The following is a 25154-nucleotide window of genomic DNA, read 5'->3' on the forward strand; positions in this document are numbered from 1 at the left end:
GAGTTTTATTTTAAATATTCACCCATTGACCAATTTAAAAGATGCACCGGTTCAGCAACAATTCCTATAACATATCACCTCCAATATTATTACAATTTAGCACATCATCTTTATACATCAGATTTAAACCCAGAAAACCTTGGAGACAATGTTAGAAGGATTTTGAGTTTTGAGTTTGGCCAAATCAAACCTATACAGAGATATAGCTAGGCAGACAAATTCTCAAAAATGCTCAATTTTAGTGATTATTTAAAAAATTGGCTCTACAAATCTATTATCCAAACAACTGCACCATTTTTTATTCAACTCCTTAAAGTCTATGTTATTATTGTTGGTACTTACCAAAATTGACAATGCCCCAATGTTATCATGTCCAAAACTCTGATGACAGGTAGACACCCAATTATCTGTCTCGAAGAGGAACCCCCCAATTACAACTTTTAACTGTGGAGTGGATGTAGGAAAGTCCATTCAAAGCAAACAAAACAGGATTTTATACATCGGGACATCGAACACAAAAGCAAAAGTAATTTTAAATTTGTACATTATGCCAGTCAGACCACAATTGGTGTATTGTGTAGTTTAGGAAGGATATTAGATTCATGAAAAAGATTTAGTGAAGACTCATTAGATTAAACCAGAAAAGATGGGGTTATAATTATAATAAAAGGTAGGGGCGTTTTTCATTAAAACACCAACAGTTAGGGGAAATTTATCAAGAGGTTTCCAAAATTGTGAAAGGTTTTGAGAGTGTAAAAAATAAAAGGTTGGTGGGCTAGTAACAAGGAAGTATAAACTCATTATCAGAAAATGGAACATTTTGCGATACAACAGTGTTCCCATTTCTAAAAGACATTAATATATTCATACATGCATAACTCATGCATCAGATTTTACAATAAACACAATCTTAAAATATAGGAATTAAACACAAGTTTTAAATACTATTTTGCAACTAATAGTATCTTCCCATAGATTACCTTACAGAATTATATCAAGCAGCTAACAATGCCACAGGAAATACTTGAGCTCCAGTCTAGACTTAAGTATAAACCATTTCAGTAACTCTACTCCTTCACAACATTCTGTTTGCGTATTACTTTCTGTTGCTTGCCTGTACTAATCTTCGAAGACCTCTTGTCTACCAAGGGCACAATTTGTATCACTGAACAAAAAGCACAAAGATATTACAAAAATTACAAACAGAATAGCTACCCTGACACATCACATAACTTAAAGAAATATAGACATTATTGTTACAACAATACCATTTAAAACAATGAGCATCACGCAAATTAATTGGTTAAGTGAGTGGACCAGAGGTCTGGAGTTTGAATCAGAGTAGAATTCTAGTCTTTCTGGAGCATTTTTATATTGCGCAAACACCACCTGCTCAACAAATAACTATTGCACAACCAGCACCAACACCAAAGTAAACCTGTCAGATTTGCTTGCGCCAGGAGGCAAAACTATCCAGCTTCTAGCCTTAACAAATCTGATACGTAGTTGGGGTTAGGGCTGGCTATTTGGGATGTGCACATTGGGAATTGAAGTCACTAACAAAACGTCAAAGTTACACTTGGATTAATACCATATCTTAGAATGTATAAGGAAACAGGAAATTTTGCTGCCGTAATATCTGTTTTGAGATACTCCTTAGATACTTGGCACTGGAATTGCAGCTTAGCACTGCACATAATGGAGACAGATTACAGGTTTACATATCAATGAAAAGTAAATCGTAGACCAGGACTGGAATTCTCCAGCCGTTGCGATTCACTTTTCCCGCCGGCAGCGCATCCCCGCTCACAGGTTTCCCAGCGGCATGGAGTGGCTTCAATGGGAAATCCCACCACCAGCAAACGATGTGCCGTCAAGAAATATGCAGCTTGGGAGCCGGAGAATCCAGCCCAACGTAAGGAGTGGCACAAATGATCAGCTGCACTGAAGTCTATGCCAATAATGGAACACAGGCAGCTCACTCGGTGCCGAATTTAATGCCTTTCAAAGAATATCAACTGATCGCCTGTGGTATTGTACAACGGGAGTGACTGTCAAGTACACTTTTCATATCAAGCAGAGTGAAACTGTAGGGAGTAGGCCCGAGGGGAAGGAGGGAGGCCCGAGGGGAAGGAGGAATGGCGGCAGCAATAATGGGGGAAGTAACAAGGTGGAGGAGGAAATGTGTAAGAAAGGAAGTAAAGAGGGGAGGATGGGAGTGCTAATGGAAACAGAACAATGTGAGGAGATAAGAGGAAGTGTTGAAAAGTGATGGGAGAATGGGAGGATAAGAGGAGAAGAGACAGGTCAGAGGGGATATAAAGTAAAAGAGCAGTGAGGAATGGGAAAGATTAAGGGCGATGATGACAAGTTTACTCATCCTGTGATAGCTCTTCCAGACTTGATAAAAACATGCCAAGCTTTACAGTTTTGATTGCTTGGAAAATTCAGCCTTTATATCGAGGTCATTCAAAGTTGTATACTAGTCTTATCTGGGCAATGCTGGCAAGGCTGCATTTATTGTGCGCTTCTAGTTCCTCTGGCAAGGTATCCGCAAGCCTCTTTCTTCACCCGCTGATTGCACAATAACGTTGGATAGGAAATAAAGGAAAATCTGATTTGGAGGTGATCTTGTTCTCAATATACTGCTGTTTATGTCCTTCTCAGTGCTTGCAATTATGAACATAGGAAATAGGAGGAGCAGGCCACTCGGCCCCTCAAGCCTGCTCCAATAAAATCATGTTTCATTTTTTTCTTTCTTTTTAAATTTAGAGTACCCAATTATTTTTTTTTCCAATTAAGGGGGAATTTAGCGTGGCCAATCCACCGACCCTGCACATCTTTGGGTTGTGGGGGTGAGACCCATGCAAACACGGGAAGAATGTGCAAACTCCACACTGACAGTGGCCCAGGGCCAAGTTCAAACCCAGGTCCTCAGCGCCTTGGGCAGCAATGCTAACCACTGCGCCACCGTGCCACCCAAAATCATGTTTAATTTGATTGTAATCTCAACTCAACCAGAGAACCTTCCACCCTCCTTGCTCATCAAGAATCTATTCAGCTCTGCCTTAAAAATGTTCAAAGACTCTGCTTCCACTGCCATCTGAGGAGAGTTCCAAAGACTCTTGTAAAGGTAGATAAATCCCCGGGACCTGATGAAATGTATCCCAGGATGTTGTGGGAGGCTAGGGAGGAAATTGCGGGTCCCCTAACCGAGATATTTGAATCATCGGCAGCCACAGGTGAGGTGCCTGAAGATTGGAGAGTGGCGAATGTTGTGCCCTTGTTTAAGAAGGGCAGCAGGGAAAAGCCTGGGAACTACAGACCGGTGAGCCTAACGTCTGTAGTAGGTAAGTTGCTAGAAGGTATTCTGAGAGACAGGATCTACAAGCATTTAGAGAGGCAAGGACTGATTCGGGGCAGTCAGCATGGCTTTGTGCGTGGAAAATCATGTCTCACAAATTTGATTGAGTTTTTTGAGGGAGTGACCAAGAAGGTAGATGAGGGCAGTGCAGTGGACGTTGTCTACATGGACTTTAGCAAAGCCTTTGACAAGGTACCGCATGGTAGGTTGTTGCAGAAGGTTAAAGCTCATGGGATCCAGGGTGAGGTTGCCAATTGGATTCAAAATTGGCTGGACGACAGAAGGCAGAGGGTGGTTGTAGAGGGTTGTTTTTCAAACTGGAGGCCTGTGACCAGTGGTGTGCCTCAGGGATCGGTGCTGGGTCCACTGTTATTTGTGATTTATATTAATGATTTGGATGAGAATTTAGGAGGCATGGTTAGTAAGTTTACAGATGACACCAAGATTGGTGGCACAGTGGATAGTGAAGAAGGTTATCTAGGATTGCAACGGGATCTTGATCAATTAGGCCAGTGGGCCGACGAATGGCAGATGGAGTTTAATTTAGATAAATGTGAGGTGATGCATTTTGGCAGATCGAATCAGGCCAGGACCTACTCAGTTAATGGTATGGCATTGGGGAGAGTTATAGAACAAAGAGATCTAGGAGTACAGGTTCATAGCTCCTTGAAGGTGGAGTCGCAGGTGGACAGGGTGGTGAAGAAGGCATTCGGCATGCTTGGTTTCATTGGTCAGAACATTGAATACAGGAGTTGGGACGTCTTGTTGAAGTTGTACAAGACATTGGTACGGCCACACTTGGAATACTGTGTGCAGTTCTGGTCACCCTATTATAGAAAGGATATTATTAAACTAGAAAGAGTGCAGAAAAGATTTACTAGGATGTTGCCGGGACTTGATGGTTTGAGTTATAAGGAGAGGCTGGATAGACTGGGACTTTTTTCCCTGGAGCGTAGGAGGCTTAGGGGTGATCTTATAGAGGTCTATAAAATAATGAGGGGCATAGATAAGGTAGATAGTCAACATCTTTTCCCAAAGGTAGGGGAGTCTAAAACTAGAGGGCATAGGTTTAAGGTGAGAGGGGAGAGATTCAGAAGGGCCCAGAGGGGCAATTTCTTCACTCAGAGGGTAGTGAGTGTCTGGAATGGGCTGCCAGAGGTAGTAGTAGAGGCGGGTACAATTGTGTCTTTTAAAAAGCATTTAGATAGTTACATGGGTAAGATGGGTATAGAGGGTTATGGGCCAAGTGCGGGCAACTGGGACTAGCTTAATGGTAAAAACTGGGCGGCATGGACTGGTTGGGCCGAAGGGCCTGTTTCCATGCTGTAAACATCTATGATTCTATGACTCAAGCCTCAGGAAAAAAAAATCTCCTCACCTCTTATCTTAAATGAGGACCCCTTATTTTTAAACAGTAACACCTAGCTCTAGATTCTCCCACAAGAGGAAACACCTTCTCCACACTGACAAGACCTCTCAGGAAACTCCAGCAGATACAAATCAGGCTTGTCCAAACCTATCTCATAAGACAACCCGCCTATACTCGGTATTAGTCCAGTAAAAATTCTCTGAACTGCTTCCAACACATTTACATCCATCCTTAAATGAGGCCAATACAGTACACAAGACTTCAGATGTGCTCTGTACAACTGAAGCACAACCTCCTTACTTCTATTCAATTCCTCTCTTTAAGATTCGATGGGCCAAATGGCCTCCTTCTAAATTGTAAAGATTCTCTGACTCTGTGACTCAGTACATCCACCAGATCCCTTTATCCACAGCCCGTGGCTCCTTCAAATAACTCTAATTAATTGGTTAAACATGATTTCCCTTTCACAAAGCCATGTTGACTCTGCCTAAATGCCTTGAATTAATTCAGTGCCCTGCTATAACATCTTTAGTAATGGCTTCTAAGACTTTCCCTATGACAGATGTTACGCTAACTGGTCCGTAGTTTCCTGCTTTCTATCTCCCTCCTTTTTTACTATTTTTCAATGTAATGGAATCTAGGGAATTTTGGAAAATTAAAATGCATCAATTAAAGATGGAGTACATCAGGACCTGGCCTGCAGCTCCAACAATTTGCCCAATACCACTTCCCTGCTGATTGTAATTTTCCCCTCACAAGTTCCTCCCTCCTTTCCATTTTCTGATTTACAGCTATTTCTAGGATGTTATTTGTATCCTCTATAGTGAAGACTGATGCAAAATACTTGTTCAATTCACCTGCCATGTCCTACTTTCCATTATTAATTCCCCAGACTCACTTTCCATAGGATCAATGCTCGCTTTGGTAACTCTTCATATTTAAATATCTATAGAAACTCTCACTATTCCTTACAGAATCCCATCTTGTGTCATTTTCCTAATTTTTAACATCAACATATGGGTTAGAAATATTACAGAGAACTATATTCCAAAATGTTTCAACGTAAATGTTCCTTTGAGGAAAAGTGAAACAAATGTAGCCGAAACCTGGCCTTTTTATTTTTCTTGTCAACACTTTTCTGCCTGGAAAACTAAAAATGCCAAGAAAGTAACAAGATGTGGAGAAATGTTTGTCTCTTACCCTGAGGGGACAGCTTTTGAACACAAGTTTGATCACTAGCAGAAACCATCCCTTGCAGTTTACGATCAGTTGGGGTTGAAGGTACTATAAAATCTGAAAATTAACAGATCATAGCTTGAAGTAAATGCTAATCGATATGCGAGTGTACCTTAAGTGAAGCTTCCGGATGAATCTAATACATGTATTCAACACACAAAACTCCATGTATAACACAAGATCAAAATCTGAGTGAAGTATCTACTAACTGTATTTACAGACTCAGAACTTTTGCAAGGGGTCTTCCAATCTCCTGCAGAAATTTCACCAACGTTGATGGAAAAAACAGAGAAACAGCATGAATGACCATTTTAATCATTTTTGCAGGGTTTCCGCTGATAGCCCAAAGTTAAAGTTACAATGGAAATTCTACTCCATAGTCTTACATTAAAACATTTCATAATTCATGCAATTGCCTATTTTTGAATGCAGGCAAATTAACATTTTAAAATAAAAACAGAAAATGCTGGAAATACTCATGCCAGGTAGCGTAGAGAGAGAAAAGCAAAGTTAATGGGCGGAATTCTCCACTCCCACGCCGAAGTGGCCGCGCCGTCGTGAACGCCGTCAAGGTTCACGACGGCGCGGAAGCCCCGGTCCCGACCGATTCAGGCCCTGACAATGGGCCAGTATCGGGGCCGCGTCATCTACACGCACCAGGCCTTGTCGCCCGCGTAAAAGTGGCGAGCTGCATAGATGACGCGGCCGGCGCAGCATAACGGACGTCACCCGCGCATGCGTGGTTGCCGTCCTCTCCAAGTCCGCCCCGCAAGAAGATGGGGGACGGATCTTGCGGGGCCGCGGAAGGAAGGAGGCTCTCCTTCAGAGAGGACGGCCCGACGATCGGTGGGCACCGATCGCGGGCCACCCCACATTCCAGGTGAAGCCCGGTGCAGGATCCCCCCTCGCCCCCCCACAGGCCGCCCCCCCCCCCAGCGTTCACGCACCGCCCACGACTGCAGTGACCAGGTGTGGACGGCGCCGGGGGGAACCCGCCGTTTTGGCCTGGCCGCTCAGCCCGTCCGGGCCTCAGAATAGCGGGGGTGCCGGAGAATCGCCATTTTCGGTGTCTCCGGCGATTCTCCGGCCTGCGAAACTCGACCGGGCCGTTCCCGCCGCTTGGGAGAATCGCGGGAGGGCGTCGGACCGGCGTCCCCGGAAATTTTGGCGGCCCAGGCAATTCTCCCAACCGGCGTGGGAGTGGAGAATCGCGCCCAATGTTTCAGGTCAACGATCTTTTATCAGAACTCATCAGTTATTTCGGAAAGATCATTGACCTGAAAGGTTATCTCTGTTTTTCTCTCCACAGATGTTGCCTGACACGAGTATTTCCAGCAATTTCTGTTTCTATTTCAGATTTCCAGCATTTGCAATATTTTGCCTTTGTAACATCATTGTTAACATTTGATACAGTATGACGTTCCACTAAGAATTTGGTAAAACCAGAGTGGAGGACGAGCACTAATCTACAGGAAAAGTAAATTGTGGGACAAGTTATCATTTGTAGCTAGGTCTAGATTATCATTGCAAGCAGTTGTCTGCCAGCCCTCTCGGCTAGAAGCTGTAGGAGAGCACGTTAGTAACAAATGCATTCATTTGGAGAGGGGATAAAGTGAAAACTTACCTGTATCCTGGGTATTCAACATTTTCTCAGCAGTGTCATTGAAAGGAGATGATGGCACATTTCGATCCCGGCTACCAACTGAAGAATGGAAGAAAAATCAGTTTCATAGAAGATTAGTTTTTGCATTTGTAATGTTTCGTAGCTTTATGTAAAATTACCTGCTTCGAACATTTCAAAGACTCGAATATCAAACCATTCAAGGCCAGATCTTTCAACATCAGGCACCAGATGGAAGGGCGACTCTGGTAACAGAAGTGCAAACCGATGATTGGATGGAGAGTAATAACTAGAAGCTGTTTGATGAGATGATCTATGCTCCATCCCAAACGCTGGAATAGTAAAAAGACAGAACTATTAGTCCACGACTTAAGAATGTGGAATTTTTAATTGTTCATTTTTAAACAGTTTGCTCTTTGAGCTGACAGATGTGATAGAAATGCGTTGGTTCCGGTAGATATGGTCTTTGGTAGCTTTCTTTTATTCTTTCCTGTAATATGACTGTCGCAGACAAGGCCAGCATTTGTTACCCATCCCTAATTGGTGAGCTGTTTTCTTGGACCACTGCAGCCCATTTGGTGTACGTACACTCAGTACTGTTAGAAAGTGTTTTCCATGATTTTGATCCAGCAAGTGAAGCAACGGTAATATCAAGTGTAGATTGATAGGACAGTAATTGATCAGTTTGGATTTATCCTGTTTTTGTGGACAGGACATACCTGGACGATTTTCCACATTGTCAGGTACACTACATGGTGCTGTTCCTATACTAGAACAGCTTGGCTAGGGGCACAGCTAATTCTGGAGTATAAGTCTTCGGTACTGTCGCCGGAATGTTGTCAAAGGAGCCCATAGTCCTTTTGTATCATATCGGAGATGACCAGGATGTTGCCTGGGCTGGTGCGTTTCAGCTATCAAGAGAGGCTGGTTAGGCTGAGGTTGTTTTCCTTGTAGCAAAGGCTAAGGGGGATCCGATTGGGGTGTACAAAATTATGAGGGACGTAAGATAGGAAAAAACTTGCCCCTTGGTCGAGGGCACCAGTGGGCACAGATTAAAAGTTAGGGGCAGGATTTAGCAGGGATTTGAGGAAAAGCTTTTTCACCCAGAAGATGATGGAAATCTGGAACTCACTGTCTGAAAGGAAGGTAGAGGCAGGAATCCTCACAACATTTATTAAGCATTTAGAGGAGCACTTGAAATGCCATAGCATACAAGACTATAGTCCAAGTGTTGGAAAATGGGAATAGAATAGATAGATGCTTGATGGCCGGTGCAGACATGATGGGCCGAAGGGCCTTTTTCTGTGCTGTAAAGCTCTATGACTCTATCATTGGGAGAAATTCACAGAATCGTAACAGCGCACGAGGCGGACATTCAGTCCATCGTGTCTGCACTGGCTCACTGATTGAGTAATTCACTTAGTGTCATTCTCCTTGTAACCCTGCACATTCTTCCTTTTCAGATAGCATTCAAAAGAGAATTAGAAAGCTTTGATTGAACCTGCCTCCACTACACTCTCAGGCAGTATCTGTCCAGGGTCCAGACCCCACATAATTTTGAATATCTATCAAATTCCCTCTCGACCTTCATTTCTGCACGGAAAAGAGTTCCAATATCTCCCAAACACTCCTGGACCATTCTCGTGAAGCTTTTCTCCCCTCCTCCACCTTCACATTGTCTATATGGAATTAAGTGAGGGGCAACAAATCGAGTTAATAACTGGTTAAAGAATCAGAAGATGAATTAAGCACAGTTTAAGCATGGTTGGAACTGGATCGCAGTATGCCAGAGTATTGTTTCCGAAACCACTTCTGTTTGCTGTGTATAATGATTTGAATATCGGGCCAGACGATGTGATATTCATACTTTTATCACAGATCATAAAGGCGACCATTCAGCCCATTATGTCTGCATAAGGAATACAAGGATAGTGCAGGAAAAAGGTGAAGATGAGCCATGATGTTATTGTATGGCAGAGCCTGCGGGCTGAACAGCTTGTTCCTTTTTCTTATATTCTTAAAAAATTTCCAATTAGCTCAATTTCCCTGTCTTGTCCCCCCAGAACCCTGGAAAAGTTTCCCTTTCGAGTGCTTACCCAATTCTATTTTTAATGTTACTACCTAATCTGCTTCCACCACCCTTTCTGATCAAAACTTGCTGTGTAAAAACAATCTCATCACCCTTCTTGTTATTTTGCAACTATCTTAAATCGGTATTCTCTGGTTATTGACTCTCATTGCCAGTAAAACAGTTTATCCCCATTACTCTAGTGAAACGCTTCATCATTTTAAACACCTCCATCAAATTGCTTAAGCTTCGTCGCTCAGAGAGAAACGCCTTCTCACCATGCACTTCCTCACCCCTGACACCATTTGATAATCTATTTTTGTTCTTCATCAAAAATAATTTTGGCAAATATTTCCACTTCCGTAAATAGCTCGCACTTTGGCTCCACACGAATGCCAGAAAACTCAGGGCTGCACGTGGTCCAGTGCAGTGGTTAGCACTGCTGCCTCACGGCGCCAAGATCCCAGGTTCGATCCCGGCCCCGGGTCACTGTCCGTGTGGAGTTTGCACATTCTCCCTGTGTTTGCGTGGGTCTCACCCCCACAACCCAAAGATGTGCAGGGTAGGTGGATTGGCCACGCTAAATTGCCCCTTAATTGGAAAAAATAATTGGGTATTCTAAATTTTAAAAAAATGTTAGCATTTTTAAAAAAGAATTGCAGAAAATTCAATCCTGAATACAGTTCCTTGGAAGCCAAGCCCAAACGTTGGCAATCCATAAAACACTAGAATATAATGATGAAGCTCAAGTAGTGTTGCCAGCTTTGGGCAAAAAATAGATGATTTTTTGTTGGCAGGATTATCGGCTGGGACAGAATGAGATTTTAAATAGACAAAACGAAGTACGTAAGGAAGGAAAACTGGTTGTCGAATTTATGAACATGTTAAGAGTGAAGTACCTGTGTCAGCAGCGCGAAAACATGGCGGCGCCGGGTGAGGCGCGCGCGCGCTGCAGCTTCAAACTGAAATGATTGCGCGGGTGACATGATATTCTAGCGCGTGCGCACCATCTCCATTCCCAAAGCAAAAGTCACTGGCGGGGCGGGGCCAGGCCGGGCCGGGCGGGGCGTGGAAGGGCAGGGCGGGGACGGGGAGGGGTAGGGGCGGACGGCGCCGAATGAGGCGCGCGCGCGCAGCTTCAACTGAAGCAATGTGCGGGCTACATTATATTCTGGCGCATGCGCACCATCTCCATACCTAAAGCAAATGTCACTCGCGGCGAGACAGATCACACAGGAGGAAAGAGCCATTTTTTTTACTGCGACTGCCCCGTTTGTCTGTAGCTGGAAACACTTTTAAACCATCTAGCAATATCAAGTATATCGATCTCCAGTTGCAATCAAAATTAAAAGATTTAATAACGATTAGAGTAAACATCCAGATTAATTATAGAATAGTAATCTACTCGTAAATAGTATAACTATTGAAATAAGTGCAGTCAAAACTAGACAATATAACGTTTGGAAGTACCGGCCCCTAGATTTGGGAAGTGATGAGATTTACCTATACCTACTTAATAACTACTACCTAAAATTGGTGGCCTTTAATTTAATTTAATTTAATGAACGGACATCGCGCAACAATCACCAGGCAGGAATGTTCCCTTCCAGTCGGGGAACACTTCAGCAGTCAAGGGCATTCAGCCTCTGATCTCCGGGTAAGCGTTCTCCAAGGCGGCCTTCAGGACCCGCGACAAAGCAGAATCGCCGAGCAGAAACTTATAGCCAAGTTCCGCACACATGAGTGCGGCCTCAGCCAGGACCTGGGATTCATGTCGCATTACATTCATCCCCCACCATCTGGCCTGCGAAATCCTACCAACTGTCCTGGCTTGATGCAATTCACACCTCTTTAACCTGGGGTCACCCCATCTCTGGATCTGTAAAGATTTAATCACCCGCTAATGGTCGCATTCAAAGCATTGTCTGGCATCTTTGAATTTGTCTATATATGTGTTTCTGGAACATACCTCTTCATTCACCTGAGGAAGGAGCAATGCTCCGAAAGCTAGTGATTTGAAACAAACCTGTTGGACTTTAACCTGATGTTGTAAGACTTCTTACTGTGCTCACCCCAGTCCAACGCCGGCATCTCCACATAATAAAAACTATGTCATGGGTGGGATTTTCCGCTCCCACCTGAAGTCCGAATGGATCATTATCATAGATTATCATACAATTTACAGTGCAGAAGGAGGCCATTCGGCCCATCGAGTCTGCACCGGCTCTTGGAAAGAGCATCCTACCCAAGGTCAACACCTCCACCCTATCCCCATAACCCAGTAACCCCACCCAACACTAAGGGCAATTTTGGACACGAAGGGCAATTTATCATAGCCAATCCACCTAACCTGCACATCTTTGGACTGTGGGAGGAAACCGGAGCACCCGGAGGAAACCCACGCACACATGGGGAGGATGTGCAGACTCCGCACAGACAGTGACCCAAGCCGGAATCGAACCTGGGACCCTGGAGCTGTGAAGCAATTGTGCTATCCACAATGCTACCGTGCTGCCCCCGATCACACTGCAGTTTCCAGCTCCAGCTCCTCCATGACTGGCCATAAAATTCAGTCACATTTTTCTCCATTCATGTGCACTAAGAAACATTTTGAAACAGGTGGTGGGCGGCTCTGGTGGCGCCTGTCCCGCTGACCAGAATGGCAGTATCCCATGCCAGTTTTGCACTTGGAACCTCATTAATTATGCACAGGCGAGTTCCCCTCCGAGCCTCCTGGCAGCTGAGTTGTCCACTCACCCTCAGCTGACAGGTTTGAATGTCCTAACGCCATATTTAAATACCAGTCCAGCACCCTCCTATCGCTCTTCAGCCCAGCTATTGTTATCAGACCGTGCACCAGGCAGCAATCCCAGAGGGAGTAGGCTAACAGCCTCAAGAGGAAGTCTGTTCTCGATTCAACCAGCTCTTCCCCAAGCCCCCTTTGGACCTCTACCCAATGCCTCTGGAGTCTTCATCTATCCCCTTTCAGTAAGCAATGTGCTATCATGTTGACCCCCTTGTTTGTGAGCTCTTTATGCAGCCTTGTTGGGATCCAGCTTCCCTCCCTTTGGTCTTCCATCTGCCTTCCATTGTTCGTCTTCATCTGCCTGCCATCGCACGTTCTCACCCGATACCCCCGTCCTTCTGCATTTCCCCCATTGTCTTCATCAGGCCACCACCCCAACCTCCACTGCCCCCCCCCCCCCTCCCCAACCCCGGTTGAACTTCAGACAATTGTTTCTGAACACAGTACTTTCCAGGTATACACTGGTGTGAGGCATGGGGGGGGGGGGGGGGGGGGTGGGGGTACTCCCCTGTACACTCCAACCCCAGGTACAGTACTAAACTGAGACGGTGACACAGGAGGGTCCATGGGTTGAGCAGCTCGGCATGGAGATGGAGCATAGGAACCAGTCTGCCCAGAAGTGTTGGAAAGCAGATCAGGAGCAGCACAGCACTGTGGTAGAAATCTTTGTTGCACTCACCTTGAAGTCTCGTGCTAACTGAGGGCCATCTTGTACAAACCACCCTTCAGGAATCGGGGTTGACGCCGACATGATTACCTGCTGGGGTGATGCAAGATTGGAAGCCCTGACGGGACACTGGTGGGCAGCTGTTTTAATGAACATTCAATGGATGCAAATGAATCAAATTGCATTTGCGCTGCCTGGCAGCAGGATGATGGATCCACCATTAACCCACCATTGTGAGAATTGCAACATAATTTTACACCGGCCAATTTCTGACATTTTGGCTCCTGCCAGATTCGCCATGTCTGCCCGCCTCCAAACCTTCTGCAGGTTGGAAGAATTCTGGCCACTGTTTCTTGATTGCCCTGGCATGCCTTGTTTGATGCGGTACCAGTGATTGGGGAGCTTCTGGAAAATCTTTCAGCATTCACATTTCATTGTGATGCCGCTGGAGATTTGCTGGCATAGCCATTTTGGGGAAAGGAGCCTTCAACAACATCTGCCAAAGCAAGGAATATAATCTCTGCAGATGTGGCAACAGAGGCACAGGCAGGTGGACAAGTAGCCAGTCTCAGGTCCCTCTTTTCCTCTAACAACAACTTAGAGGGTTCCTGGTAGCAAACAGGCTCCAATAGTGGCACCCCAGGCCAAAAGATAAATTTCGGATGAGAGATTCAGATGCCCATCCCAAGACCAACAGGGAAATATAGTGAGTCCCAAAATCAGCAGGGTTGTGCTCTAACCGATTTCTGTTGGATTCCCCCCCAATTTCCAACTGCCCTAGGGCGGCATTATAGCACAGTGGTTAGCACTGTTGCTTCACAGCTCCAGGGTCCCAGGGTCGATTCCCGGCTTGGGTCACTGTATGTGCGGAGTCTGCATGTTCTCCCCGTGTCTGCGTGGGTTTCCTCCGGGTGGTCCGGTTTCCTCCCACAGTCCAAAGGTGTGCAGGTTAGGTGGATTGGCCATGCTAAATTGCTCTTAGTGTCCAAAAAGGTTAGGAGGGGTTATTGGGTTACGGGGATAGGGTGGAAGTGAGGGCTTAAGTGGGTTGGTGCAGACTCGATGGACCAAATGACCTCCTTCTGCACTGTTATGTTCTAGAGGGATATGACACAAGGAAGTGCTGAGGGTTTTGGCCAAGGTTGGTATCATGACCGGTACAGGCTTGGAGGGCCGAAGGGCCTGTTCCTGTGCTGTATTGTTCTTTGTTCTATTACCTACTGTAACTGCAAACTAGTTTATTTCTGAGATTCATGCACGAGGACACCCAGATCCCTTTGCACCGAAGCACTCTGAAGTTTATCTCCGTTTAGTTAATAAGTTGTCTTTCCATTTTTCTGACTATTTAATAATTGTCCATTAGGATTTTCAAAGGAGTTATTTTTATTGTCATTTTAAACTAAACCGTTCCCTGCAAATGCCATACATTTTTCGTCTTTCAATGTTAAGAACCATAATTCCAAACAAATAATTGAGTGATTCAAAACGTATTGCAAAATTCTAGTAGTGATATGTTGAATGATACTTTATTTCTTATAAGCAAAAAAATACTTGTTATTCATTCTAAATACTCAGTTTCTAATGTAGGACTTGAAATATTTCAGACAATATGGTTGTGATTAAGCATTTCTTTGACTCACCAGTTCATCAACTGGTTCACATACATCTTTCATTGTGCACATCAGTTGAAAACATTCTGACTTATAAGATGTACAAAGAATAGGTTTTATACAAATAAAGTAACACAAATTAAAGATTATTTTGGTCCTCATTGTTAAGTTATTTTCACTCCTTTTTAAATTCTCTTGTACCAAGCAACAAATGGGACCTGATCCAAAAGCTCTTCCAGTGCTGCTCCAAAGCTAGGTAGCAGTGAGGATTAGGCGATTCACCTCAGTTTTCCTAATTTCTTGTGAGGAAATATGATGATAAATGTCAGATTAGAAACACAGAATAATGGGAATCACAAGTCCTACCACTCTAACATTGCACATTAAAAGGATCATTACATTCTAAACATCACCTGCACTACAGTATTTTTAATTGAAAATTTATTTTATCTAAGCAATAATCAAATCATTGTATTTTAATCACCTTTATTTCCTTATAGAAATAAATTACAATTGTTCCATTCACATTTACATGATTTAAGTTGACAGAATTCCTGCTCTTGATCTAAAGAGGCTGCATTTTAGGACCTAATGGACATTGTTAATAAGACTTCATATTAACATTTTGAACAGAAATAAAACATGTTTCTATCACATTTACTGATGTTCACAACAGGCTAAGAAAGAGGAAGGAAAGTTCATTCTAAAGTTTTGCAAAATGCAGGCCTATTTAAATAAGAGGAATGCTGTCTCTTTAAAAAGATACATTTCTTCATCTGTTACAGTTTAGGTGTACACTTATTTTATCTGCATCTCTATTTTCACTACAACAAGTGTGCAACAAAACAAAATACAAGATTAAACAACAGTATTACCTGACTGTACAGCACTTTTACATAACAATTCCGCCGGTATATCGTAAATAACTTTTACACCCACCTTGAACTAAAACTGCAATCACATTACTCCACTTAAACAATACTGTAAACAAACAATTAAAGACCTGGGTCTTCACATCGAAATGTCCAGGACTAATAAACAGAAACAAAAATAGCATCACTGAAATAGAAGCCATATTGGCCTTTATTATACGTTTCTATTTCTTAGTTCAAGGGGTCTGCGGTCATCTTGTGTATGTTAGCTATTAGCCCATCCTTCAGATTTAAGCCAACAAGCTTCTATTTGTGGACCAAGTGGATTTGATTTATGCTTGTACTTTTATTTACATTATAAGTGTCATAAGACTATAGGTTTTCTGCAACAAAATAATCTATTAATATATTTCTTTAAGTCTCTTCTAAAATAAAATAACGCGTCTCGATTTCTACATGTAGTCCACTAGAAAGAAGCTATATTAAAAATTTGTGCCTGCACTTTTTAAAATTCACTAAGGATATATTTTCATACTTTATTTTCTTTTGGTATGTATTACATTCAAAATCATAAAATCATGGAAATTGCTTGTTTTGAGAGCTGTGTTTCTCCAGGAAATCAGACAAAAACAATGTCCTACAAGTGTGACAGAACAATACTGGATTCTAAAGTTGTAAACCAAAGTATTTGAAGTAATGATTTTTACCATCAGAACGGAGAGATTTGTTTTTATTGCCAGGTGCCCTCAACAGCCTGCAACCAGTACAGTTTCTGCGTAGTCTCTATGAATAACCCTTTGAGGGACTGTGGCACTTCAGTCCATAATTTAGGTCTGTCTATTCCAATGATGTTTTGCAGAGCGGAGGAAAGTTTGCCATGTTCTCCCCCAAAACACCATATTTTTTCCAACCAGATATTAGTTTTTCACCTTTCAGCTGAAACTTTCTTGACTTCTACGATTCAGGGGTACATGGTGATTGCAAGTATATTGGACAATCTCTGCTGACTGTGGATGTTCCCATTCAGCAGTAGACCTAGACTGTCACCACTTGCCCTCAATAGCTTAATTTGATTGTGTTTGGACCAGGATTACTTTCATGGCACTTATACTAGTACCGTTTCCAAAAATGGTGCAGAGTAGAATTTGCATTTTTGGTTCTCTCCCATCTAATGATTTTCTGATATTTCTTCCCTGACACTAAAAAATAAACAATAAGCATTGTGTATTGCTATATTATTGCACTGGAACCTTCTCATCCTCTCAAAAATACTAATTTAAGAAACAGCTAACAGTTAAGAAACTGTACTTTATGATATAGAAGTGGAATTATCTGACAATAGCTAGATAATTTAAAATATGACTACAGAAAGTCCTTTGGAGAATTTGGCAGTGGATGCTTTTAGTGGGAGCAACTTAAATCAACGTGCAAGTTAAGTTTATGATCTTAGTACTTCATTACATGGGGTATGTTTTTGCAGGTCTTTTTCAAAATTGTACTTTTTAAACTAGTTACAACTTTTCATATTGTTACTGTACAACATTCTAAAATAATTCTTCCCTTTTGCAAAGTATATTTCACTTCAGTGTAAAAACCAATTTAAAAACAAAAATCCAATTAAGGGGCAATTTAGCGTGGTCAATCAATCTACCCTGCGCATCTTTGGGTTGTGGGGATGAGACCCACGCAGACACGGGGAGAATGTGCAAACTCCACACGGACAGTGACCCGGGGTCATGATCGAACCCGGGTCCTCAGCGCCATGAGGCAGCAGTGCTAACCACTGCACCACCGTGCTACCCCACGTAAAAACCAAATTATCAAATTTTGTTCTTCATATCAATGCCATACAATTGCTCCCGCCCCCTACCCCACCTCAAGGCTCACAACAGGGATATTACTGCCAGCAGGCTGGTGAGGGTTTCAGGTGACAGAAGCCTCTCAATTTCTATTGGTTAGGAATTCTTAGAGAGCATTTTCAACATTATTATTTACTAGCCATTTACTATGTTATTAGTGATTTTAATTTGTACTGTATATTGCACTGCAAGTTGCTTTATTACTTAGGAGGATAACATTTAGTGATCAAGGTAAACATGGCTGATGGACAAGTATGCAGATATGAAAACATACATTGAAATGCAGAAATCATATGAAACAACACTGATCATCACACGATAATTGTGATACAGTACATATAACAAATCTAAATATTGTTACTTTCCACATATCAAGCATCTCAAATTATATGCCGGTTAAAGATTAAGGCCTTTCAAAAGGTCTATTTTTGTCTGTCAGGCTTTGTATTACAAAACTGAAATTTAAAAAAAATACATAAAACTACACTGATTTTCTTTCAAGAGTTCAAACTTCTATTCTGGTCAATCTAAACATTTGCAAACAAAATAATATTGGACTTAAAAGTTTAGACTTCTCTTTGAAAGGTCTTAATGGGTACTTAAACAGAAAATGTGCTGCCTTCAATATGTTTAATTTTCCAAGGACATTCCAGGACGCAGTGTGGATGTTTGATTGAAAACCTCTCTGTTTTGGCTCTTCCCTGAGTCAATTACAACTTCATCCTTCTCTGTCAATGTTGGGATTTAAACCTAAGAACAAACAAGAAAAATGCATTGATATCATGCTACTGTTACAGAAGAATGTCTCAGACCTTTCTTTGAGGCGGAAGAGGTTGAGGAGGAAGAAAAGGAATTTGGGATAAGGGTAGAGAAGTGTGGTTTGTTGCAACCACAACAGATGTTATTTGCTGCGCAAGCCAACTCCCAGAGGGAAACTTGTCTTACTGATCATAACCTTTTTTGTATTCTGAAAACAAGGAGGAACCTACTGACCCCAGACGCATAGAATGTCAGTATCACCTTCAGGATATAAGAAAGAAATAAAAGATTTATTAACAAGGAGAAAAGAAACTTTAATCACATAATCTTAAAGTTACACAGTTAAAACAATCTTGCAAAATCTTCCCAAAAGAACTTAAAACCATAAGACATAGAAGCAGAATTAGGCCACTCGGCCCATCAAGTCTGCTCCACCATTCAATCATGGCTGATATTTTCTCATTCCCATTCTCCTGCCTTCACCCCATAACCCCTGATCCCCTTATTAATCAAGAACCTATCTATCTCTGTGTTAAAGACACTCAGTGATTTGGCCTCCACAACCTTCTGCGGCAAAGAGTTCCACAGATTCACCACCCTCTGGCTGAAGAAATTCCTCCTCATCTCTGTTTTAAAGGATCGGCCCTTTATTCTGAGATGGTGTCCTCTGGTTCTAATTTTTCCTACAAGTGGAAACATCCTCTCCATGTCCACTCTATCCAGGCCTCGCAGTATCCTGTAAGTTTCAATAAGATCCCCCCTCATCCTTCTATACTCCAACGAGTGCAGACCCAGAGTCCTCAACCGTGCCTCATACAACAAGTTCTTCATTCCAGGGATCATTCTTGCAAACCTCCTCTGGACCCTCCAAGGCCAGCACATCCTTCCTTAGATACAGGGCCCAAAACTGCTCACAATACTCCAAATGGGGTTTGGCTAGAGCCTTATACAGCCTCAGAGGTACATCCCTGGTCTTGTATTCTAGCCTTCTTGACATGAATGCTACCATTGCATTTGCCTTCTTAACTGCTGACTGAACCTGCACATTAACCTTAAGAGAATCGTGAACAAGGACTCCCAAGTCCCTTTGAGCTTCTGATTTCCTAAGCATTTCCCCATTTAGAAAATAGTCTATGCCTAAATTCCTCATTCCAAAGTGCATAACCTCACACTTTTCCACATTGTATTTCATTTGCCACTTCATTGCCCACTCTCCTAGCTTGTCCAAGTCCTTCTGCAGCCCCCTTGCTTCCTCAATACTACCTGTCCCTCTACAGATCTTTGTACCATCTGCAAACTTAGCAACAGTGCCTTCAGTACCTTCTTCCAGATCATTAATGTATATTGTGAAAAGTTGTGGTCCCAGCAGTGAAGTGGCAAATGAACTACAATGTGGAAAAGTGTGAGGTTATGCACTTTGGAAGGAGGAATTTAGGCATAGATACATGCAGGTTTGAGACTTTGTCAGAAAGGAGACATAGAGATCCCGGTGGAGCCGGCCTCCACATTGCTGGAGGAGGTGCTGACGACAGGGGGACTGGAGAAGTGGGCAGTGTCAGCGGTTTACGGAGCTATTTTGGAGGAGGAGAAGGCGCCGCTGGAAGGGATCAAGCCAAAATGGGAGGGAGAGTTGGGAGGGGGTATGAAGGAGGGGTTCTGGTGCGAGGTGCTCCAGAGGGTGAACGCCTCCACCTCCTGCGCAAGGTTGGGACTGATACAGCTGAAGGTGGTATATAGAGCATACCTCATAAGGGTGAGGATGCTCTCAGGGTTGTTAATATATACTGTATAGTATGTATAGGTCGTTGCTACAGATAATTATATATTGGACTGTTAAATTATATTTTTGGAGAGTGTTACTTGTGATAAGGCAGTTGCCAATTAGGGCTAGTTTTCATTTTTGTTATTTATTATTTATTCATTTTTTGTTTATAAAATAGGTCATTGTTATTTGTGTTGTTATAATATTGTGTAAAGGATGCACTGTGTTGGTTGACCAAAAATTTTCAATAAAATATTTAATAAAAAAAAAGGGTGAGGATGAGCCGGCGCTTTGAGGGTGTCGAAGATGTGTGTGAACGTTGCTGGGGGGGAGGGGGGGCGCAAATCACGTTCATATGTTTTGATCCTGTCCAAAGCTGGAGGATTACTGGAAGGAGGTTTTTAGGGTAATCTCTAAAGTGGTGCACGTGAAATAGGACCCGTGCCCTCGGGTGGCTATATTCGGGGTGTCGGACCAGCTGGGGTTGGAAACGGGTGTGGAGGCAGATGTTGTAGCCTTCGCCTCGTTGATCGCCCAAAGGCGGATCCTGTTGGGATGGAGATCAACCTCTCCACCCTGTGGCCTGGCGTGGCGGGGGGACCTGCTGGAATTCTTGACTCTTGAGAAGGTCAAATTTGAATTGAGGGGAAGGATGGAGGGGTTCTACAATTCATGGGCGTTATTCATTTTGCACTTTCGAGAATTGGATTACATCAAACATTAGGGGGGGGTTGGGTTGGGAGTGTTGGGGGGAGGGGGGGGGCTGTGTGTGTAAATGGCGACTTTGGGTGATTCCTGATTCCTTTTTGTTATTTGTTTTGTTAACATGGGATTGTTGTTACTGATATGGGGACTGACATTGCATTCGTTACTGATTATTGTTTATTGTTTGTGGGTGTAAATTTGGGAGGAAATGTGAAAAAGCAGGAGAATAAAAATATTTAAGAAAAAAAAGCCTCAGGCAAGGGTACGCCCCACAGAGCCAAGGCTGACACCTGAAAATGAACCAGCTTCGGTTGATATCACATGGTCTAAATAATCCCATCTCGGGTCTTCTGATTAATGAGGGACTTATTTGATTCTAACTTCAACTTTGATCTGCTTTTGGAGCTCAATGCACTTATCAAAAATTAAGTGTTTAAGTTAAAAACCAAAGCAACAATTAAAGGCATTGAAGAAAGGGAGTAAACCCAATTGATTGAGAGCATGAAGGTGTCAACAAACTCTTCTGTTTACATCTACGGCACTTCATAAAGTGTAATGAAAATATGACGCAGCCAGAGAAGGTGGTTTGGGAGCGGGGCGGAGGTGGTTGAGATCAAAAGCCTGGTCATGGGGATGCTTACAGGAGGATTTTAAAGTAGGTGGAGACTGGTGTAGCAAGAGAATTCTGAGTTCAGAGTGGATTATAGGGTCAGAGAAAGTTAAAGATGTAGGGAAGGGCAAGCCCATATGGAGATTTAAACATTAGGATTACAATTTTAAATGACAATGTAAGTCACTGGATACAGGGGTGATGGGTGAGCAGGATTTAGTGTGGGATACAATATAGAGTGGATCAGCACTAAACCAGTTTTTTTTTGGACAAGAAATAGCAGTTGAAAATCACTCCCATTGGATTAACAACCCCACTCTTTTTTAAAATCAGGAATCAGAATTAAACTGATGGGCTGGACTGATGCTCTTAGCTAAATGTAAGGGCTGAAGGTGAAATCAGTTTAGATATTTAGAACCCAATTCATGTGCATTTAGGTCTACAGCACAGTGTGAATTTTTTCCAGCAAAATCAACTTAAAGACGTTGGTGTGTGAAAGGACAAAATCAAAATGGTGCTGAGGCTGCTCTTCTGAGATTAGAGTTAAAATTCCTTGTTACATAGAAGATAGGAGCAGGAGGAGACCTTTTGACCCTTCAACCCTGCTCCGTTGAAGCAGAGTAGAGTGACCTTTAGCTGCAAATGGTCCATGGTGTACCAGACTGACATGATTCATCTCAATAAGCACCAAACTTTGCGTTTTTTCCAAATAAGAGAACACATGACTCACCTGATCCAGTAATATCAATTTACATTGATTTTTGAATGGAGCTGCTGTAAAAAGAAATTAGTATTACTCAGTATAAAGAAGGAAGATAACAAAGGTGTTCTTTTCAATATTTAGGGGGAAGTTTTCATACAAGGCCGATTGGGCAGAGCAATCACACAGTTCACCCAATGGCAATAGCAAATGTCTGAACCATTTTCATGCTCAGGCCTCACCTGAGCTGCCAGTGCTAAACAAGCATTGGTACATAACTTGCTAATCAGAGTGGGGAAAGGTTGGGATCCAGTCACTCCACTACAGAGCCAAATGTTTGAGAATAAGAGAACACCCTACTCACCATCAATGGGAGGGATGATTTTATGGGACCTGAAGAAACATTCTTCCAATCCCCACAAAAATCAGTGCCACAGGTTTTTGGAGCTGCCTCCAGCAATCCCTTAAAGGACAACAGGTTAGACGGCTCTAAGCCCTGTACCAATGGGCGTAGCATACCAGGCATATATGCAGCCCATCAGTATCTGGAAATTTAGTTGGTGTCCTACAACCAGTGTAAGACCTGATTCAAATGTTTTATTAAAGGTGCCACCTGATTTGGGCAGGTCCATTTGAAAATTAAGCTGATCAACTAGCTGACAGCTCTCAGCATGCAGGACTGGCGCCCTGAGATCCTTAATCCTGGGAAAGGCCTGCCCTGTTAAGTGCCTGATTTTGGGCCAATCATAATACCAATTATGAAATACAGGGGCTGTTTTAGCACACTGGGCTAAATCGCTGGCTTTTAATGCAGACCAAGGCAAGCCAGCAGCATGGTTCGATTCCCGTACCAGCCTCCCCAAACAGGCGCCGGAATGTGGCGACTAGGGGCTTTTCACAGTAACTTCATTGAAGCCTACTCGTGACAATAAGCGATTTTCATTTTCAACAAATCAGAAGATTCTCTCAGGAGTGAAGTGTGCTACCTGTATTGTTATACATTGAATTAACAAGAAAACTGCTAGTTGTTTTAGTGCATTAAATAATTTAATAACAGAATACAAATGGAGATAACTAACAAGAATCTACACCTGACAAAACTAACACCAATTATTAAGTTTCTTCTCCCTGAGGATGCTGACTTTTATTGGGATACACAGTTGTGAAGATGCCCACTGCCCTGAATTACCTATGGAAACATTTCATTCACATGTGAACATAAACAATTAAGGTTGACAAGCTATTTGACCATGAGCTGGAGTCTGTCTCTTCAGATGACAAAGCATTCGCTTACTAGCAGGGGTTACCAGATAACAAGCAGCAGTGAGAGCCTTGGATGATCATTGCTTTTGTGATCGGGGCAGAGGTCAATTGAAGGTTCACCCTCATACCACTTCTGTTACCCTGAGATCAACCAACTCAGCACAGACTAGGATTGGACCGCCCCTCCCAACCTGTACAGTTCAATGATATATATACCTTTAATGACTGAAGGAAAGCTAGAATCCCTGGGCGTGATCTACCCGAATGGGGACAGAGGAGTCGGACACTTTAGGAACTTTCATGCGGTTATTGGATAGGCACATGGAGCACACCAGAATGACAGGGAGTGGGATAGCTTGATCTTGGTTTTGGACAATGCTTGGCACAACATCGAGGGCCGAAGGGCCTGTTCTGTGCTGTACTGTTCTATGTTCTATATGAGTGCTCTAATGTCCATCGAGCTATCGAATGCCCATCTGGGACCTCAGCGGGAATCTCCTCGATGAGGCCACACTTAGCCCATTTTCTGCACTGAGGTACTCTGCTTGCCAGAACACCTCAGTGCAGCAAGAGACCAGGACGCCATTTTTAAATGACATCCCAATCTCTCGAGCCCCCAACGTGACCCCCGACTCACTATAAGGGGGACCTGATCACCTCCATGCAAAGAAATGCCAGCTGAGCACCTTGGCAATGCCTCCTGGGCACCTCAGCAATGCCAGGCTGGCTCCCAGTTAGCAGTGCCAGGGTATCACCCTGGCCAGAGAGTATGCACCTGGGACCTCCAATCCCCTGGGAGACTCCCACGAGTGCTGTTCTGTCTGCCTCGGGTAGATCTCGGGAACGCATATGCTAGTCTCACTCTAAAATGCAGATTTACCAGAAAGTGTTTCCGCCCACAATGGGCGGGATTCACATCGCAACGTCTCGCGAGATCGCATTAGAACTCATGAGGCATGGGGAGCCAGGTAGATCCCGGAAGTGGGGTCACCCGGCATCTACCAGTCGTGTTCCACCACGCCACGCTGCTTTTCGGGTGCAATGCGACCAGTAGATCCCGCCCCCTGTCTCAAACACTTGCACTAAGGTCAAGCTTGTTCATATAACTGGGTTATCAGAAGAAGAAAAGGAAAATTAATTTGATAGAGACCCTGGGCATGATTCTCCGACCCCCCACCAGCTCGGAGAATCGCCGGGGGCTGGCGTGAATCCCGCCCCCGCCGTGTCCCAAATTCTCCGCCACCAGAGATTCGGCGGGGGCGGGAATCGCGCCGCTCCGGTCGGCGGGAATCGTGCCGGTCGGCGGGCCCACCCCTGGCAATTCTCCAGCCCGCGATGGGCCGAAGACTCGCCGCTGTCAACAGTCTCCCGCCAGCGTGAATTAAACCACCTACCTTACCGGTAGGAGCAGGAGGCGCGGGCGGGCTCCGGGGTCCTGGGGAGGAGCGCGGGGCGATCTGGCCCCGGGGAGTGCCCCCATGGTGGCCTGGCCCGTGATCGGGGCCCACCGATCCGCGGGCGGGCCTGTGCCGTGGGGGCACTCTTTTTCTTCTGCCTTCGCTATGGTCTTCGCTATGGCGGAGGCGGAAGAGACCCCTCCCCTGCGCATGCGCGGGGATGCCGTGAGCGGCCGCTGACGCTCCCACGCATGCATCACCCGGCGTGGCGCCAAAGGCCTTTCCCGCCAGCCAGCGGAGCGGAAACCACTCCGGCGCGGGCCTAGCCCCTCAAGGTGAGGGCTTGGCATCTAAAGGTGCGGAGAATTCCGCACCTTTGGGGCGGCCCGACACCGGAGTGGTTCCCGCTATTCCATTACGCCGGAACTCCCCGCCCCGCCGGGTAGGGGAGAATCCCGGCCCCTTTCCTTGTTCAAGAATGTTTCC

At 43.9% G+C, this 25154-nt stretch overlaps 1 protein-coding gene across 3 annotated transcripts in view; it reads right to left on the reverse strand.

The window, feature by feature from the left end:
• Window positions 1-14641: 14641 nt before the first annotated feature.
• Window positions 14642-25154, reverse strand: part of LOC140405470 (electroneutral sodium bicarbonate exchanger 1-like) — a 391515-nt gene continuing 381002 nt past the window's right edge. For 2 of the 3 annotated variants that reach the window (XM_072493938.1, XM_072493936.1), the window contains 2 exons: window positions 22039-22082; window positions 14642-18222 (listed from right to left, as the gene is read on the reverse strand). In XM_072493938.1, the coding sequence (XP_072350039.1) occupies window positions 22058-22082 (25 nt within the window). In that variant the 3' untranslated portion in view covers window positions 14642-18222; window positions 22039-22057. The remainder of the gene's footprint in view (window positions 18223-22038; window positions 22083-25154) is intronic. The other variant, XM_072493937.1, reaches the window with a different exon arrangement.

The sequence above is a fragment of the Scyliorhinus torazame genome, chromosome X (genome assembly GCF_047496885.1).
Source record: "Scyliorhinus torazame isolate Kashiwa2021f chromosome X, sScyTor2.1, whole genome shotgun sequence".
NCBI lineage: Eukaryota > Metazoa > Chordata > Chondrichthyes > Carcharhiniformes > Scyliorhinidae > Scyliorhinus > Scyliorhinus torazame.